This window comes from Octopus bimaculoides, chromosome 1 (genome assembly GCF_046866305.1).
Source record: "Octopus bimaculoides isolate indiv1 chromosome 1, ASM4686630v1, whole genome shotgun sequence".
In the NCBI taxonomy this organism is placed as follows: Eukaryota; Metazoa; Mollusca; class Cephalopoda; order Octopoda; family Octopodidae; genus Octopus; species Octopus bimaculoides.
In genome coordinates, this window is record NC_142928.1 from 66,242,912 (window position 1) to 66,261,056 (window position 18,145).

Genomic DNA, 18,145 nt, shown 5'->3' on the forward strand with positions numbered 1-18,145 from the left:
GTGGAGGCAGCCATAAGAAGCATTTGACCCAGACTGCCTTCTTCCAACTGTTAAACATGGAGGAGGATCTGTGATGATTTGGGGGAGGGGGGGCTATATTTTGGAAATCCACCAGCCGAATGGTTACTCTTCATGGCAGAATTAATAGTCAAGACTATTTAAGCATTTTATGTGATCAAATTCATCCTATGGTTGCAGAACTCTTTCCGGAGGGAAACACAATCTTTCAGGATGATAATGCAGCAATTCACACAACTAAAGCTGTTACTGAATAGCACAAGGAACATTCTAGTGAAGTTGAACATCTTATCTGGCCACCACAATCCCCAGATCTCAATATTATTGACCATTTATGGGGCATTTTAGAAAAACAAGTAAGGAGTCGATATCCTCCACTATCATCACTACAAGAACTGGAGACTGTTGTAGCTGAATAATGGACAAAAATTCCTTTGGAAACAATTCAAAGTTTGTACGAGTCCATACCTTGCAGAATTCAACCTGTAATTACTGCCAAAGGTGGTCCTACCCATATTAAAATAAATTTGTTTGAAATTTTAAAGTGTTTCCATTATTTTGTCCAACTCCTTACTTCAATACTTCTGTAATATTAAAGTACTATGCCACTCATTTTTTATCATAAAATCTTTTTGGTCGTTCTGTGTTAGAGAGGTAGATGAGTGAACAAAATTTGAAGATACTCATTAATAATGAAAATGTTAACCTCACAATTGTTTAACCCTTTTGATACCAACCCATCTGAGACTACACCAGGTTCTAGGACACAAATACTTGTTTTAGTGTGATCAAAACATGTTATTTTTATGTTTCAAGCACCAGCTTAATAAAGTTATTTCACAGAATTTTTCATTATTATAAAAATATCTGAAACAAGAGCCATTTATTTTAACAGAAATATATTAGTAAAAATATTTAAGGGAATTTCCATTTTCAGTGATTTTAGGATTAAATCTAAATGGACATTGTGTCACAAATTTTAAACTAATTATTTGAGAAATGAATTGGAATAATAACTTTGTATTCCCACTAAACAGTTTCAACGCAAAAATAAATTTAGAAAATCCAGCCTTACCTCTTTTTCGAATTCAGAACTTATTTCATCACACATTTTGTCAACTATTTCCCTTATCTCTTCTTCTGTAGTCTTTGAAGCAATTTTCTCTTCTATTTTATTAACCAGGAATTTACAAGCATAACACATAGGGGAAGCTATTCATAATTGTTAGGAAAAAGAATGAAAACGAAAATGAAACAGTGATTGAAAATTTTATAGGAATACTGTGAACCCTTGTTAAGCTAAAATATTGGCTGAACAGAATGAAACCCAGGTTAAGAAAATGACTTAAGATTGCCTTCTGTTACTATTTTTGAATCGAACTAAATTTGACAACTGGCACCCATGCCAACGTCGTCTCCTTCATTGGACACGAAACTCAGCTTGTGTAAGGATTTTCGAGCGAGATCATTGCCAGTGCCCCTGGACTGATCCTTGTGCAGGTGGCACATAAAATACACCATTTTGAGCGTGGCCGTTGCCAGTACCGCCTGACTGGCCTTCGTGCCGGTGGCATGTAAAAGCACCCACTACACTCTCTGAGTGGTTGGCGTTTTGGAAGGGCATCCAGCTGTAGAAACTGCCAAATCAGATTGGAGCCTGGTGTAGCCATCTGGTTTCACCAGTCCTCAGTCAAATCGTCCAACCCATGCTAGCATGGAAAGCGGATGTTAAATGATGATGATGATGAATATTAATGTGTGCACTGCACAGCCACCAAGATGATAAATGTATTAAATATTAAACTCACCCAATTATGTAATCATGGATAATAAGGGAAGAAACTAATTTTTCTGATACCAATTAGGAAATAACATGGCAAAAGGCATTCCAACTGTACACATCTTGTTTGTAATTCATTTTTATAACCCATTTCAATAAACATACCCTTCCTTTCTAGCACCCCCTCAAAGTAACTTGTTTCTTAATTCACCTATTTGAATTCCTTCACCTTGCTTTGCTTCTTTGTATCTATATTCAGCCTATTGCTTATATAAGCTTTATTCTTTCTTAGTCATTGTCACAACCTCATGTAATAAACAGTATGTTTTTCTGGTGAGGAGTTGTATGCATAAATTTGTAGAAAATTTATTAACCGAAACTGATTTCCTTAATAAAAATTCTGTTTCAGTTATAATTTAAGACAAATTCAAATAGCCTAAAGTTTATATCTTTATCATTGAGTAATGTTTATCAGACTAGTAGTTTCAGTACGGTAGCACAGTTTGCACTGTCAATAACTATCACATAGGACACAACACAGTTGTGTTACTTGGCAATTTTCTTTGAAGAGATTTTCTCTCAGACAAAAACTTTACCAGCATGAACCATGTAGCTCCTCTACAACAAGAATCTGCTCTACTCAAACCACTTCCCTCGTATCATAACCAACCCCTATCAAGCATATAGAGGTAACGTTCTTCCTCCTTGGGTTTGTTGAGTTGCAAGCTACATGGTAACCTCAATAGTGCCAGTGGCATGAGAAAAGTACTCAGTACACACAGTAAAGTGGTTGGCATTAGGAAGGGCATCCAACTGTAGGAACCATGCCAATCCACGTCAGTATGGAACAGATGACAGATGGTTATTTTAATTCAATACTGTTTGAATTGCCTTCAATTTTTTTTCACAACCCAGCAAGCATTCAGTAATATCAGTGAATATATTATTCAGTTTCTTATAATATCAAGACAAAAGCTTTGTTCAAACATCTTACACATTATTGACAAGCCTCCAAAAGGATCAAATACACCTAATGTTTCCATGAGTTGTTATTGCAATACAGACAATTGGAGTCTGGGCAGCTCTCCAGCTCCTGTCAAATCGTCCAGCCCATGCCAACATGGAAAGCAGACATTAAACAATGGTGATGGTAATGTCTATAAAGAGGTTTTCTTTGAGATAAAAACCACAGCAATATGCTTTTCTATACATTTTGTATAATACACAAATGGCTATTTTAAGGTAATGCTGTTTAAATTGTGTTCACAAAGTTATACTAAGTCACGTTATCATGCCTTCTATTCTCATTTCCACCACACCCAGTTCAGTCATTTACTACAGGTATGGCAATATTTAATGCTTACATAGTTTACTTATATTTACAATTACATATATGTATATATGCTTTCATGTCTAAGCACGTATGTATTCCATATAAAAATATGCATATATGAGAGAAAGTGTGTTAAAAGGTGCACCTACTTTCAAAATCACCAGTAGTTGATTGGCGTCTTATGAATGCCCTATCTACACCTACCCTAGTCCCATTGTTTGCTGATGCTTACCTCTGAAGGCTTTGTGGGATTGGAGGGAGACCAAACACAGTAGAATACACGTGTATACTTATACCTGCTTTCACTAACCCACTTCCCCTAGCAAATGCCTGAAAATGTACTCTTCTTCACAGATATCAAACATTTTCTGCATGTGCTCTCACTCTTCTGAAGTTCACAAACATAGCACAGCCATGATCAATGTCAGGACTATGAAAGGTCTGGTGAAACTTGATATGCTTGAGCAGAAAAATGTAGATGTTTGCTGCATGCAAGAAGCATGATGATAGGGGGCCTCAGCCCAGCTGCTTGTGGGCAAGGTGCATAGATATAATTTCTTCTGGAAAGGGATGGGCTAGATGTGTGGGTATACTTTTGGCAGAGAAGTATACTTTTGGATAGATAATGTGATTGAAATAGTCAGTGCATGTGATATGATTATCACGTTAAGAATAGTCCTGTATAATGTAAGTGTGACATTCATCTATGTATATACTCCACATGCTGGACTAGCAGATGAACAGAAGGACTGTTTCTCTGAGTCCCTTTGGCAGATTACTTTGACAACAAAAGATAATGACCTTATCATAGCTGATGATTTCAACAGTGATGTTGGATAACACCCTAATGGATTTTATGATGCACATGTAGGTTTGAGCTTTGGATTTCGAAATGAGGAGGAAACAAGGTTCCTGAAGTTCTGTGGGGCAAATGACTTGCTAGTCTGCAACATTAACTTCAGGAAACCAGCCAGATTGACTACATTCTTATCAGAAACAGGAATAGACAGACGTTTGTAAGTGGCCAGTAACTTCAGACTTTTAACTAGATGGACAAAGAGATGCAAACCAGTTTGGAAATGGAAATTATGGAGCCTCGTGAAGCTTTAGGTGTTTTCGCTCAATAAACACTTACAATGCCCGGTCTAGGAATAGAAACCGCGATCCTATGACTGCGAGTCCGCTGCCCTAACCACTGGGACATTGCACCTCCACAATGATGGACAACACAGGGGAGACAAAGCACACCTTTAATGTTTCAACTGGCACAAAGCCACCCCACTTACTATTCCCCCATTCCCAGTTGCACCTATGCTAATGTTATGTAAAAAGCACCCAGTACACACTAAAGTGGTTGGTATTAAAAAGGGCATCCAACCATAGAAACCATACCAAAACAGATAATGTAGCCTGGTGCAGCTGTTGGCCTTACTAGCTTCTGTCAAACCATAAATAGTTTTATGAAATACTGGTTTTATATAGTTCATACAATAAACAGTATTTTCTGTGAATCTCTTACTGCTTATCACATTTATCATGTAGTGCATATACTTTCAATGGTGTGTAAGTATACAGTACTAATTCCTACCATTGGTAACCTTGATAACTTGGGTGATTGGCTAAAACAGAAACTTTCATTTCTGTTAGTATCCTTTAACAAGGGTTCACTGATATATATTTAAGAAGTTAAACTTACATTTTACTGTTTTGGTACTAAGCTCTTTGGATGTAGTTTTAATTCCAGCATGAATTTCTTTGGAAATAGTAGCCAAGTCTTTGCATTCAGCATTGACACCAGTTGCTTTCAGAATCTCACACATCACAACAAAGAAGTGCTCAGTCTGAGGCTGAAATTAAAAAAAAAAAAAAAAAAAAAGTCATTATTCCTAGCTGACTTTTTGCTAATAGGGAAAAAGGAATGAATACTGAATATAAATGTCAGGAATAGAGTTGAACAGAAAACCTAACATAACTTACCTTAAGTGCAGGAGCAGAGCAAAAATTTAAAGATGCACACATTGATTTGGAAGACTGAAGAAAAGATTAAAATTAAAAATGATAGGATTACATCAGAAACAAATTTAAAGGACTATATACATTCAGTATAAATAACTATTTAACTAAAAAATATTTATGTGCACACACAAATCAATTTTTTTTTCAACACTATATGCCGTAAATTATTTCAATTTTACAGTTCATTTAGTGATATCAAATCAATGCTATTACTGCATTCAAATTTTCAGAAGGTATAAAACAAAGCTGAAGTAACATTTTGCTAATATATTGAAAGAATTGATACTGAAGTTATGTCTAGATTAAATTTCTTTCTATATTAAACAAGAATGCAAGATGCAATAGACTCAAAATTTTTGCAGAGCTATATATTTTCAAAATAATAGTTTTGTTTTAATCATATTAGATTTTATTAGTTTAAGATTTCAAAATCAATTACACAAGACACCCTATAGCAGCAGAACAATTCATATATAAAATAGGGTTCTTGTGCACCAGCTGTGTTCACTTTATCTTTATGCATGTACTTCTTTCACGGCTTTCTTTGCTTGATATATATATATATATATATATATATATGTCTGCTCTCTATCCCCTCTTTTTCCATCAAGCTGTAGTGCACCTGAGCACTGTATACAATAAGCTCATTATCATCATCATCATTATCATTATTATTAAATTTCAGATTTATTGATGAAAGAAATATGTAAGTTATAAGAATTTTGAAGCTAAAACTGCAAGTTGATGGAAATTTGCATGCAGTTGTATGACAATACTAATATATATTAAGTATTTGAACATGTATTGTGGCTTACATAAATCCAGTCAAATCATCATTTAACATCTATTTTTCATGTTCACATGAGTTGGATGGTTTGACAGAAGCCAGCCAGCTGGAGAGCTACCTGGGTTCCATGTCTGTTTTGACATGGTTTCTACAGCTGGATGCTCTTCCTAATGTCAGCCACTTTACAGAGTGTACTGGGTACCTTTTACATGGCACCAGCAAAGGTGTTTTTTACATAGAACCAGCACAGGTGTTGTTTACTCAGCACCAGCATGGGTGCTTTTTACATGTCACTAGCAATCACAAGCCTGCAAAATTAGAAATACTCAGCTATAAAATAATGGCTTAGATGTAAAACACAATTTGTTCTCTATTAATGTCAACTGTGCAGCCTCTGCTAAGACATGATGAAACATATGTTAACCCCCCCCCCTTAAACCTTTGAATCTGGGCAACCGATATACCACCTGCTATATCACTATATTAAATTGTATTTTAATTGGTATCCTATCTATACATATATCCATTAATAAAGCAAGACTGATACCTTAAGTAGGCAATCATCCATTGTTTATTTCTGCTGTGTTGCTCAATGAAAATATATATTTATATATGATAGAAAATTTTACTTGGTTATTTCATGTTATGAATCGCACAAAAATTTTAATTTTCTGTTGAAAATATTTGGGTAGCAATGAGTTAAGATATGAAAGCTTCTGGCTGCCAAAATGGTGATCTTCAGCTAAAAAAACTGAAAAACACCTCAGATAAAGCAAACATGCTATAACTTAGTGTCAGATATATCAGAGCTAAAAGTTAAAAATATGTCCTGAAAGTAAAACGACCTAAGTTATTTTACTTACCTCTCCTTTCTTCAAAGCATTGTAGATACTTTGGCTGTATCTGTCCACAGCTGATTCACACTATAAGAAATAAAATAAATGACAACTGAAAAAACTTCTTTCAAAAAACAGATAATTCATAATTTACTACAATACAAGTTCTACTAATGTAGTAGCTTAAAAGCTTATAGTTTTACATGTTGTAAACTTGCTGTTGTATATTGCTATGTGGTTCTAAATGCTGGCAAGATGTCAAATAATATATGGATATTTTTAAATCAATGCCTTTTGCAACTGTTACCTTAAAGTTCCTGCAAAGTAAGGATCTAACCTTGGTGATGGTATTTTAAGCTATTGCAAGCAATCAACATGTGGTCACCTCATTTCCTCAGAGTAGGTCTTAGTTGAGTATTCGAACATACTCAAAGTTCTGATCCTGAAGATGACTAAATATGATCTGAATGAGGTTAAGACTCTTCACCAAGCATACATTTCAAAGCATGTACAAGATTATTTGAAGATAAAACTCCAAGGAAGTCTGGCCTTCTAGCTTACTAGATCCAAATCCATGTAACTTTTTGGACATTGAATGTAATTGAGAACAAGCACAACGCAACATTTCACAGCCATATTACTATGTTGAACACTGCCATTAAGGAAGGCAAACAGGTCTATCAGTAAAACCGAGACAAGAGAATGCTCAGTCACATCGGTATTCAAATGATTATAACTTAATAATGTTGTAATGCAACTAAGCATTGTATACATTAAGATCATTATTAGTAAAACCATGCCAGCAAGTTGAAGGCCAACATTCAAACAAAAATAGCCCCTAAAGGAATTTTTACAAAGTCATTTGAACTTAGTTCAGCAGCAGCTTCTCTTTCAAGCAATTTTCCTTCAATGAAATGCTTATGCTGAAAGTCCTAAATCTTGGGACAATATGCCCAAATTAAAGGTGAAAAGTTAAAACTAGAAATGTTTATTAAATGCTATGTGTTATCAGCTGCTTACAAGTTAGTCAGAATATAAAAATAAAATGTTAATGCAAATGAATGTAAAATGAACTTACTATAACTGTAAACTGACCACCATTTTCACATAACTTATACATGTATGCTTTTAAGTCATTTTCAGTCATGTCAGGGTGGATATGCATATATTCAGCAGCTTTATCAACAATTTTGGTGCAGTAAGAGCATCCAGGATCATAGGATTTTGCACTGTTTACAGTTACTTGGAATTAGAAAAGGAAAACTAATTTTATAATAAATTCTTAAAAGTTTAAATGTTCAAGTTATATCTGGATTTTACTTAACTGCAGAGTTTGAAATAGGCCAAGTCATACCCATGTCCTCTTCTCCCAATCTATGTTTAAAATCTCACAACATACATGCTATTTTCACTTCATGGTTGAAGTATTCTAAAGAACCACACACACACACACACACATGAGTGTCTCTATAGATGCAGCCGGCATAATCTTCACATTTGTTGCTCTCTAATGATTGAGCATATTTGACAATGTTCTGATCTTAGTTGAACTTCACAGCTTAGTTGATTATAAATTACCTGTACCCTTGTCAGTGTGTATTAATATTTTGCAATACATGACCACACTAATATGATCCAACCTCTTATATACAATGATTAACATCTAATACTTAGTCACTTTTTCCACTCGTCTTACTCTAGCTGTTTTGAGTCCTGTCACCAGTGGCTATTTATTCACTTATATCTAACAACAGCAGTAGAACTTCCTCAAATTCATCCACTCATTACATTCCAAATATCATAGCATTACTGTCTTCACTTTCAGTACTAAACAGGTGCTTCCATCTAGATAGACTGAGACAGCAAAGATTATTCACTTCCACAATCAGATTATGTAGAAAGCTGGTATTTTTTATTTAATTATCTGCCTTACCAAAAACTAAGGATCCGATATTATCAGGTAGGTGATTGTATCTAGCAAAGATAGTGGAAGACAATTTTAAACTAAAATAATTCAGCCTAGAAATTTTATCACAACAATTAGGCTCTGTCTTCAAAATAGACACCCTGTTGCTATATATATAAGCAAAAAACTTTATTAGTGCAATGGTACTGGAATGTAACTTTGAAACAAACATAAGCAGGCCAAAAAATAGAAAGAGGTAGTTTAACATGGTTAGGACGACAAGGCACATGGCTGAAATGCTGACAAATGAAAGGAAACTGGTTTTGATACAGCCAACATAATAACATTGAGAATGTTAAAATTGTGCTGATGATAGAGGAATGTGTCCACCTCTATATGTTTATAGATGGAGTCTGTTCCAATAAGCAGTTTTTGAAACTATTCAACAATTTTTTAATATCTAGATGCATTAAAATTACACCAAAACACTGCTGATAGATCATCCTAAAATCATTAACTAGTTTCTGTTCCAATCAAATACAAAACATACATACCAACATAAATGACAACTTTGCAGAATATGCTTGAATCAAACCACATCTCATTAAACCAAAAGTTACCTAATGAAGTGTGCAGCGTGACTTCAAAGAAACTAAGAACATCTCAAAAACAGAGAGCATAATGATTAGAATACAGGTGCTACCTGTAAACACAGACTCAGAAGGCCCTCACTACTAGCAACATGTGGAATGCACTAAAAATGTTATCAGATATATCAAATAAATTAGATAAATGAATGTTTTACCTGTGGTACAAGCATCAATTGATGTACACAAAATATCAGGATTTAGTTCTTTGACAAGAAGAAATATTATACCGTCAGTGTATTTGTCAATAAAATTCTTACAAGTTTTCTCGTATGAATCAGGGAATGCCCTACATAGTTCATCAAGCAAACTTGCAATTTTTTTCTGAAATAAGAGAAAATTAAAAAATAACATCAACAACAAAATACTTAAATTCCATTTTGGCAACTAATTACAAAAATATATCAATGTACTTTTCTTTTTAAAAAGGTTGCAACTGAGATGTATTTCACAACACTGTGCTAGGATTCTTTATCACCCATTTGCTTTGCAAGGTTCTTAATTTCAGGTGTGTGTGCCAATAACAATGTAGTTAAATGGTTGCTATCCTCTATTAAGCTTCACGTTTCCCTTTGTCAGACACATCACAACTGTCCAACAAACGAGAATGTGAAACTGAGTAACAGTTTTGTGATAATTTTGCAGCTTCAATAGCAGTATATATAAGGTGAATACTTGGAACCTGCAATTAGCGTGGATCTGGAGTCTTAAGTGCAGTGTGTGTTCCTAGGTACAGCCTTGTGGATCATTATATATTCAGTCAGGTGCATGTGATCATATATGCAACTGGAATGTTAATCAGTTTGTACTTCAGAATGTACGTATATGTTCCTCAAATTTTGTTTTGTACAAAATTGCTATTTCTTTGATAAAAACTTGGTGCTTTATTATTTAGGTACCCGATTCGCTTGAATCCCAAACTTTTTATATATATATATATATATAAGCATCTGTACATAAGTCTGCCTGCATCATCAAATCAATTAACTGCTATCATTTGACTACCAGCTTGCAATTGGTGTCACCTGGTCAGAAAACTCAAGTGCAAATACATGTACTTCATTACAGAAAGGATTAAAGGTAATAAAACTAAAATGTCATACATACCTCTACATTTTCATTCATCAGGTAATCTTCTACACCTTTTACAAGCTCTTTGCATAACGCACATTTCTCACTGTCTTTAGCTTTAGGTTTCTCGGGAAGTACAAGACCAACACGTTGAAATGGTCCTAAAAGTGCAGGCAACAAAGTGGCCATTGGCATTGAAGATGGTTTAGCTACTACTGAATCCTCTTTTGTACACATACCAACAGCAGTACACCCAGCAACAGGGTCCTAATTAATAGAAAGTGCTTGTATTATTAAAAAAAAAAGAATTTTAAATACAAAAACAAAAAACAAACACAGCATTCAAAGTAGAAAAACAAATATATAGGTGCCAGTGTGGCTGAGAAGTTTGATCCTCAGCCTTGGCTCACTGCAAAGCACCTTGGGCTAGTATTTACTTAAGCTCTGGGGTGACCAAAGCCTTGTGAGTAGATTTGGTAGATGGAAATTGAAAGAAGCCTGCCAAATGTGCATGTGTGTCCCCCACCACCACTGCCTGGCAGCCTGTGTTGTTTGTTAATGCCGTTGTAAGTTAGTGGTTCAGCAGAAAAGGGACCAATAGTATAAGTACCAGACTGAAAAGTAAGTACTAGGGTTGATCTGTTGAAACTAAACTCTTCAAAGGGGACATAGCCACAGTTCAATAGTTGAAACAAAAGATAAAAGATGAGTGTATTCCAGTTATTGAAATCTTAACATTTATCCCTTGGCTGTAATAGATCCTATTACTCTTCAGGATGATTATCATCAGTTAACGTTTTTCCATGCTGATATGGGTTGGACAGTTTGACAGAAGCTGGAGAGCTGCTTGAGCTCCAATTGTCTCTTTTGGCATGGTTTCTACAGCTGGAGGCCTTTTCTAGTGCTACTGGCACGAGTGCTTTTATGTGATGCCAGCACGACTGCGCCTTATGTGGCACCAGCATGAGTGCAGCCAATGTGGCACCAGCACAAGTACACCTGACATGGCACTGGCACATGTGCATCTTACATGCCACTGGCACAAGTGCATGTTGCAGGGCACCAACACGAGTGCATTTTACATGGCACCAGTAGAAGCACATTTCGTGTGACACTGGCAGAAGTGCATTGTTAAAATACTAAGGGCTGTTTTGACTAGCTTTATTCTACTTTGTTAGTTTCCATATTGACCTTTAAGTACTGCATACACAGTCATTTGATAGCATTTCAAATTATATGAAAGCACATACACTGATCAATATTTAACTGCTAGTGTAAATACAATGAGCAAAAAAATTCTTAATATTTCTGTAAATTAATTGGGAATTTGTGGCAAGAACTATAACCCTGAAACTAAAGAAATTAACTTTGATCTTTTCTGTTTTCCATTAAAGGAAATGTGCTACGATATCTTTTATTTTACTTGTTTCATCCATTTGACTGTGGCCATGCTAGGGCAGTGCTTTACGGGGCTTAGCTGAACAAATTGACCCTAGGACTTTTGTCAAGCAGAGGTGGAAGACAAATACACAGGCATCTCTCTCACTCATTTTCATATATATATATATATATATATATATATATATATATATATTAATAATAATAAAGGAGTTAGCTTACCAATTATTTTTGTTGGTAGTTAATTTATAATATATATATATATATATATATATATATATAATACACACATACATACACACACACAAGCTTATTATGCAGTCATGTCATGACTGCATCTATAGCGACAGGAATATAAGTAGTTCACTTTGCAACAAGATGATTGAGTTTAACTACAGCCTTGATCATGGACCATTGGTCCATCTTGTTCCTTTCTTTAAAAATTTGTTCAAAGAATAAGAACAGTGCTATAGCCTTTGCAAGCCCACTTTCAGATGTGTGCATGTGTTGCTCGAAATGGTCATGACTTCTGGAACTTGACTGAGGAAAGAAAGCCACGAATGGCCCGTCTTTTTTTGCCTGTCCTTCTCATTGTTGTTTCTCTTGTCTGCCTTTGTATCATCTATCTGTCCAAATGTCTTAATGTCCTCTATGGTGTTTTCGTTCCATTTTTATATTTATATATACAGTTATATAAATATATATATATATATGTATATATATATACACACACACACACACACACACACACACACACAAGGGCTCATCAATAAGTATCTGGACTGTTGCCATAGTAATGAAGCTAAAGCACACAGAGTAAAGCCGCTTTGCACAGACTGACCTTGAACTCTGCTGTGCATGCGCACTAAGTTTTAATGTTCTAGCTAACTTCCACTGATTATAGCATGGCTTCAAAGGAAGGTGTGTAGCGTGTGATTGTCACATTGATCATGACAGAAAAAGTTGAGCAGAGAATCTGCATGAAATTTTGCCAAATGCTTAGCAATACCTGCTCAGAGGCCTACACAAAGTTTTCATCGTTCTCGACACAATCAAGGAGATCGAACCATAATTTATCTGCATATTTTCTGATAATTCACTGATTTCCCCTCAGCTGCACACACATCTGCAATGTTTTTCTCAGTTCTGCTGGTAGCGGGTCTTCCAAAACATGCGCCAATAGACATTTTTTGGCTATCTTGGAAACATCTGAGATATTCTTACACTGGTGAGTGGCAAACACTAGCCTGGACTTTTGATAGTAACTTCTGAGGGTAACTTTCTTTTATGACCACTGGCATGGAGAGGAGAGTGATGTGCATGGTCATTCATGATTGAAGAGGGTCCTTTACCCTTTTACATTGCATGCTTAGATTAGATGTACTTTGATATTCTGCCGTATCAAAATCAATGAATCATGTTTAAAAATTTATCTCAACCAGTTTAGCAATAAACACCACATCAAAATTTGAAGAAAATTTTAAAAGAGGAGATACTCAAATTTCACACACATAATAAAATTAATATGCTTCTATTGTATTTAAATGTCATAAATTGTTATCAGAAAACATTTGTCTTTCTGTAGACTTACCAAAAGACTTTCAATTGATTTTATAATCAAGGGTTTGTATTCCATAACAAGCTGCAAGCACTAGAGAAAGTGAAAAGAACATACAAAATATTGAAAAAGCTTATCCAAAAATATACCATTACAAACAGTAAAACTTAATCAAAAGAACATTGAAAACTAAAAATTAGATTTACAAGTTCAAAATTCCTATAGATGCAAATTTCAGAGTAATTGAAACATTATAGTGTAATTCATATTGTAACATTTTTTAGGGCTGTTTTCATAACACAGTACGATTTTTAAAAAAATAAAAAGATTTTCATCCTGTTAATTCAAAGTCAACTTTTTTTACAGTAAAGTAACAAAACACATGGAGACAACAAATGCTACAGCAGAAACAAGACAAGCTAATTCAAGGAATTAATCATTCACAAAACTGTGATAGTGCTGATGATAAGTTTCCTTCAAGATATTTTGGCTAGGTTTTATATATTTTGGTCAGTTATTGAACTTCTCATTACTATAATTTTACTTTTGATTCTACTAACCAGATCATACACCTTCTCAATTTTATCTTTCTCGTGTAATATGTGACCATGCCAAATGATTTTTTTAATGCAGTGTTACAGATATTGAGGGATTTTCTTAGTTCACTTAATCTCCTTTAAATTGATATTGTATTTTAAAATATTAGCAATTACAATGCTGTAGTTATGCATGTATATAGGTTATGAAAGCAGCCAGTTTTAGTGTAATATTATTAATAAGTATCTTAAAGCATATCAAAATGTATGCAAGTGACAGTGAATGTGCTCGCAGGACAATACAAGTTTTATTTATCTACAAAAGTGAATACAAAATGTGTGCTTTGCATAACTTGGTAGTCTTTGAATATTTACATATTAATTATGAAGTAAACCTCATCATATAGTTAAGCGGAAAAATTGTTTTATACAATTAATTTGCTTTTGCTAACAGGTCTCAAGTATTGCTGACAAAATCCACAATATATATGAAAGTGATATTTTTGAACACAGTATCATTAAAACATCAGAAAGATTAGGTATTAATACCATTACAAGGTGGAAAAAGTTGTCAACAGCCATGGGAGTTGAACCCACATCCCCTTAGACAGTGGCTGAGCGCTTTACCATTAAGCCTATTGTCCACTGACAACATTTCTGCCAATTTTAAATGCTAAATAGCTTATTGAACTGCAACAACCACGTGTGCATACAAACAAACTTACATTTGTTTTCTTTTTTAGAAGTGTTGAATGTATATTGCATGATACAGAGAAGAAAGTGATATTTCTGAACACAGTATTGCTGTTAAAACAGCAATAAACCCAATTTTTTCACTGTTTTAATGGTGGTACTGCATTCAAAAATCTTACTTTGTATTGTATGGTACACATTTGATGCTTCTAAAGAAAAAAGTTTGTTTATATGTACACATATGAGAGAGAGAGAGCAAATATATTGTAAATCATATTTACAAATGTTATCTTATTTCCAGATAATTTCATATCAAAGTTTATTACAAATAAACTGCAGAACAAGTGGAATACACTTGAGCCAAACTCAAAATATAACCTTGTAATTAAACTGCTGAGAAAATTCACTGATCCATACTAGTAAGTATTTAATAATAAATCATACACTACTTTCAAGCTATCAAATTAAAAGATATCTACTAGGTGAAGAGAAATATTACAAATATGAAATGAATAAATTGACTTACAGAAGATTTCATATCTCCAAGTCTTGAACAAACTTCATTACTGATAAAATCTGTGATTTGTTCCTATAATAAAACAAAAACAATAAAATTTTTTTGATAAATTGGGAAAATGAGCAACAATCAATGAAAAGGTCTCAAAAATAACCATTTTAATAAACATTTTATTGAATAATAGTCTATTTGGTGATTTTCTATTGAGTTCAAATACCTTTCACATCCTCAAATTAAAATTGGCACCACTGACAATGAGTTAAATCATTTGGCCATAAACAAAATGAATTTAGCAACAATAAATAACTGTTTAATTCTATTTTAAGAGATACTACTTTTAACTGAACTAACCTAAAATTAGTGGTATCTATTTACCAACCCAAAGGGATTAAAGGTAGATCAGAGACTGGTTAAATTTAAACTCAGATTGTAAAGAGCTGAAAAAAAATTCTGCCATTTAGTCAGGTCTTCTACAGTAAACTGAAAATTTCCACTATGTCAAATGAAAAACTTATTTCAAAAAAGAATTATACAATACTTTTTGACTACTTTCATTACAATATTCATTCAAGTTCTGGAAATGATTGACAATTAGTCACACTAAAATGAAGGATGAAATATAATACTCAAGTACACAATAAAGCATCCATTGGATATGAATTAGGAAAAATATTTTACAAGTAGACAAGATGTCCACTTGACCATTGTAGTTCTCAATCAAGACAGCCTAGAAACTTGAGTTATCTAGGATATACTATAATATTATTATTATTATTATTATTATTATTATTATTATTATGTAGTAGTAGTAGTAGTAGTAGTAGTAGCAGCAGCAGCAGCAACATCTACATTTCTGACTTTGAACTTACTATCTCAGCAACTTATCACACCTACTTAAATATGGGCCACATGAAGGGATTTCTACATGGTTGCTTGACCTAGTAGAAATAATAGTCAATTCTCCCTTATAATCACACCCTATTGTCTTGATATGATAATACATTGAGGAAGCATAGAGTCTTACACATGTAATATAGAGGAGAAACTTTTATCAACTAAGATTATCTATGCAATTAGTAGACAAAATATCCTCTAAGGGGTATTTTAGAAATCAAAATTCAAAAAGAATATTTCAATAAACTTCAACTGAGAAATTTTTGGCTAAGATAGACTCAGCTGTTGTAATTAAATGTGAGCAGAACTACATACTTTACACCAAATTTTCTCTGATGCCACTTATTCTTCTTACTACCTGGAACCATTCCACTTGGTATCCCTCCTTCATTCTTAATACTGTACTCTCCACCCATATTTTACATTGGACACCCTCCTAAGCCACCAAACTTTTTCCTTCACCACCATACATCTCTCTCACTATGCACAATGCCTGCTTCATCCCCAACCACATGTCATCTCCCTCTCTCCTTAACTCATTTGTATCATTGGCCATCCCTATTCTTATCCATCATTCACTACTTCCATTCCTCAACCTTATCCAATTTCTAAACTTGTCAATACTCTTTCCTACCATCCCTAATCATCATCCTTCAACACTTCTTCATTAATTCAATTCACCCCCTCACCCATTCCCCGTTTCTAATCATCCCTCACACTTCCATACAATTTTGCAACCTTTACTCCTACCCACTTCTTCAGTGAGAAACCTGTTCTGATCTGTTCTGGTTCCTCTAATACTTTAACCCCTTATCTCCTACCATGAAGACACCATTTTGTTACTCTAGAACCAGTAAATGAATAGCAGTAATACACTAGTGTTGATTCAAGCAACTGCAAGCTCTTCCCTGGAACAAGTGCCTTGTTCCAACTTGAAAGAAAGTTGATATTACTTAGTGCTATCAGAGTGGAGAAATCAGCATAGTTAGATGCAGAATAGGCTATCTAGTAACTCTATTCTGAATTAAAATCTTGTTCAGGCCAAATATGCCTTTCACACCATCAGATTAACAAAATAAACATCAGTAACAATGAGTCAAGTCATCTGACTATTTCCCTGTTACAAAAGAATTGCTCTTTCTCCCAAACTAAAATGAAACAAACACCTACCTGAACATGCTTATCCTCAACTACATTATGCAGCTCTTTGAGCAAAACTTTGCACATTTCACATTCAGTAGCCTCACGGAATGGCTGAAATGGAAAATAAAAATATAGTAATGCTAGGTAAATTGTTAAGTCATTGAACATCACCTATCAATAGATTTTGATTGATTATCTATGATTTGGCCATAATCTTGTCAAACATTTGTTGTGCACACCTGGCATAGGAAAGTGTGTTTACATTTATGTTCTAATTGTTCAAAAAGGCAACAGAACTTATCCAATTTGTCTATTGACAATTAAATCTAAGGAATCAGTCTGATATCACTGTCCTTGATCATCTCAAGCCAGTCAAGCCATTGATCAAGTTAGTTACATATGTAAAATAATCAGCTGATATGGAGAAAAAAATATAAGTATACATTATACAAATACACAGGTACAATGCTCTTAAGAATCACAATATCTAGCTAGAGTTGCACAGGTGAATTAAGCCTGGAACTGCAGAAAGTTAAAATCATACTAGTCTACTTGGTTTGATCTAATCAAGTGGAAAATAGGTGTTACTTATTGTCGTTGAGTGGTGAGAAGTAGTAAGAGTATATAAGTATTTTATCTAACATTTTTTAGTGTGTAGACTTGAAATTTGCATATAGCATCTTGATATTAAACAGTTGAAAAACAAAAGTATTAATAAAAGAAAAAAGGAATTGTAAAACTACCCAAATTTATTTGACAAAAAGGAGAAACTGAATGTTTTTTTACTGTTTTACTACCATATTTTTGTTCTTCTCATAAGTTTTGTGCTTTTCCTAATACAAATTATAAAGCAAGAGTGGAAACAATTTCTCTCAGGTAAACTGGGTTTGCTCATATAATACATTTGCTGTGGTAAGATTGGAACCTATAACTAATTGACTTCAGTCTAGTACCTTAATACTTTACCTCTTGTAATACAAGTAAAGAAAAACCAAAAATAAAACAAAGTTTT

General features: G+C 34.0%; 1 protein-coding gene across 3 annotated transcripts in view; it reads right to left on the reverse strand.

The window, feature by feature from the left end:
• Positions 1-18,145, reverse strand: part of LOC106870735 (prosaposin) — a 105,011-nt gene that overhangs the window by 6,933 nt on the left and 79,933 nt on the right. For all 3 annotated transcript variants that reach the window (XM_014916924.3, XM_089351941.1, XM_014916915.3), the window contains exons 15-24: positions 17,161-17,244; positions 15,106-15,168; positions 13,384-13,443; positions 10,431-10,661; positions 9,482-9,647; positions 7,849-8,012; positions 6,798-6,857; positions 5,109-5,162; positions 4,828-4,978; positions 1,094-1,230 (exon numbers count right to left, since the gene is read on the reverse strand). In XM_014916924.3, coding sequence (XP_014772410.1) covers positions 1,094-1,230; positions 4,828-4,978; positions 5,109-5,162; positions 6,798-6,857; positions 7,849-8,012; positions 9,482-9,647; positions 10,431-10,661; positions 13,384-13,443; positions 15,106-15,168; positions 17,161-17,244 — 1,170 coding nt within the window. The remainder of the gene's footprint in view (positions 1-1,093; positions 1,231-4,827; positions 4,979-5,108; positions 5,163-6,797; positions 6,858-7,848; positions 8,013-9,481; positions 9,648-10,430; positions 10,662-13,383; positions 13,444-15,105; positions 15,169-17,160; positions 17,245-18,145) is intronic.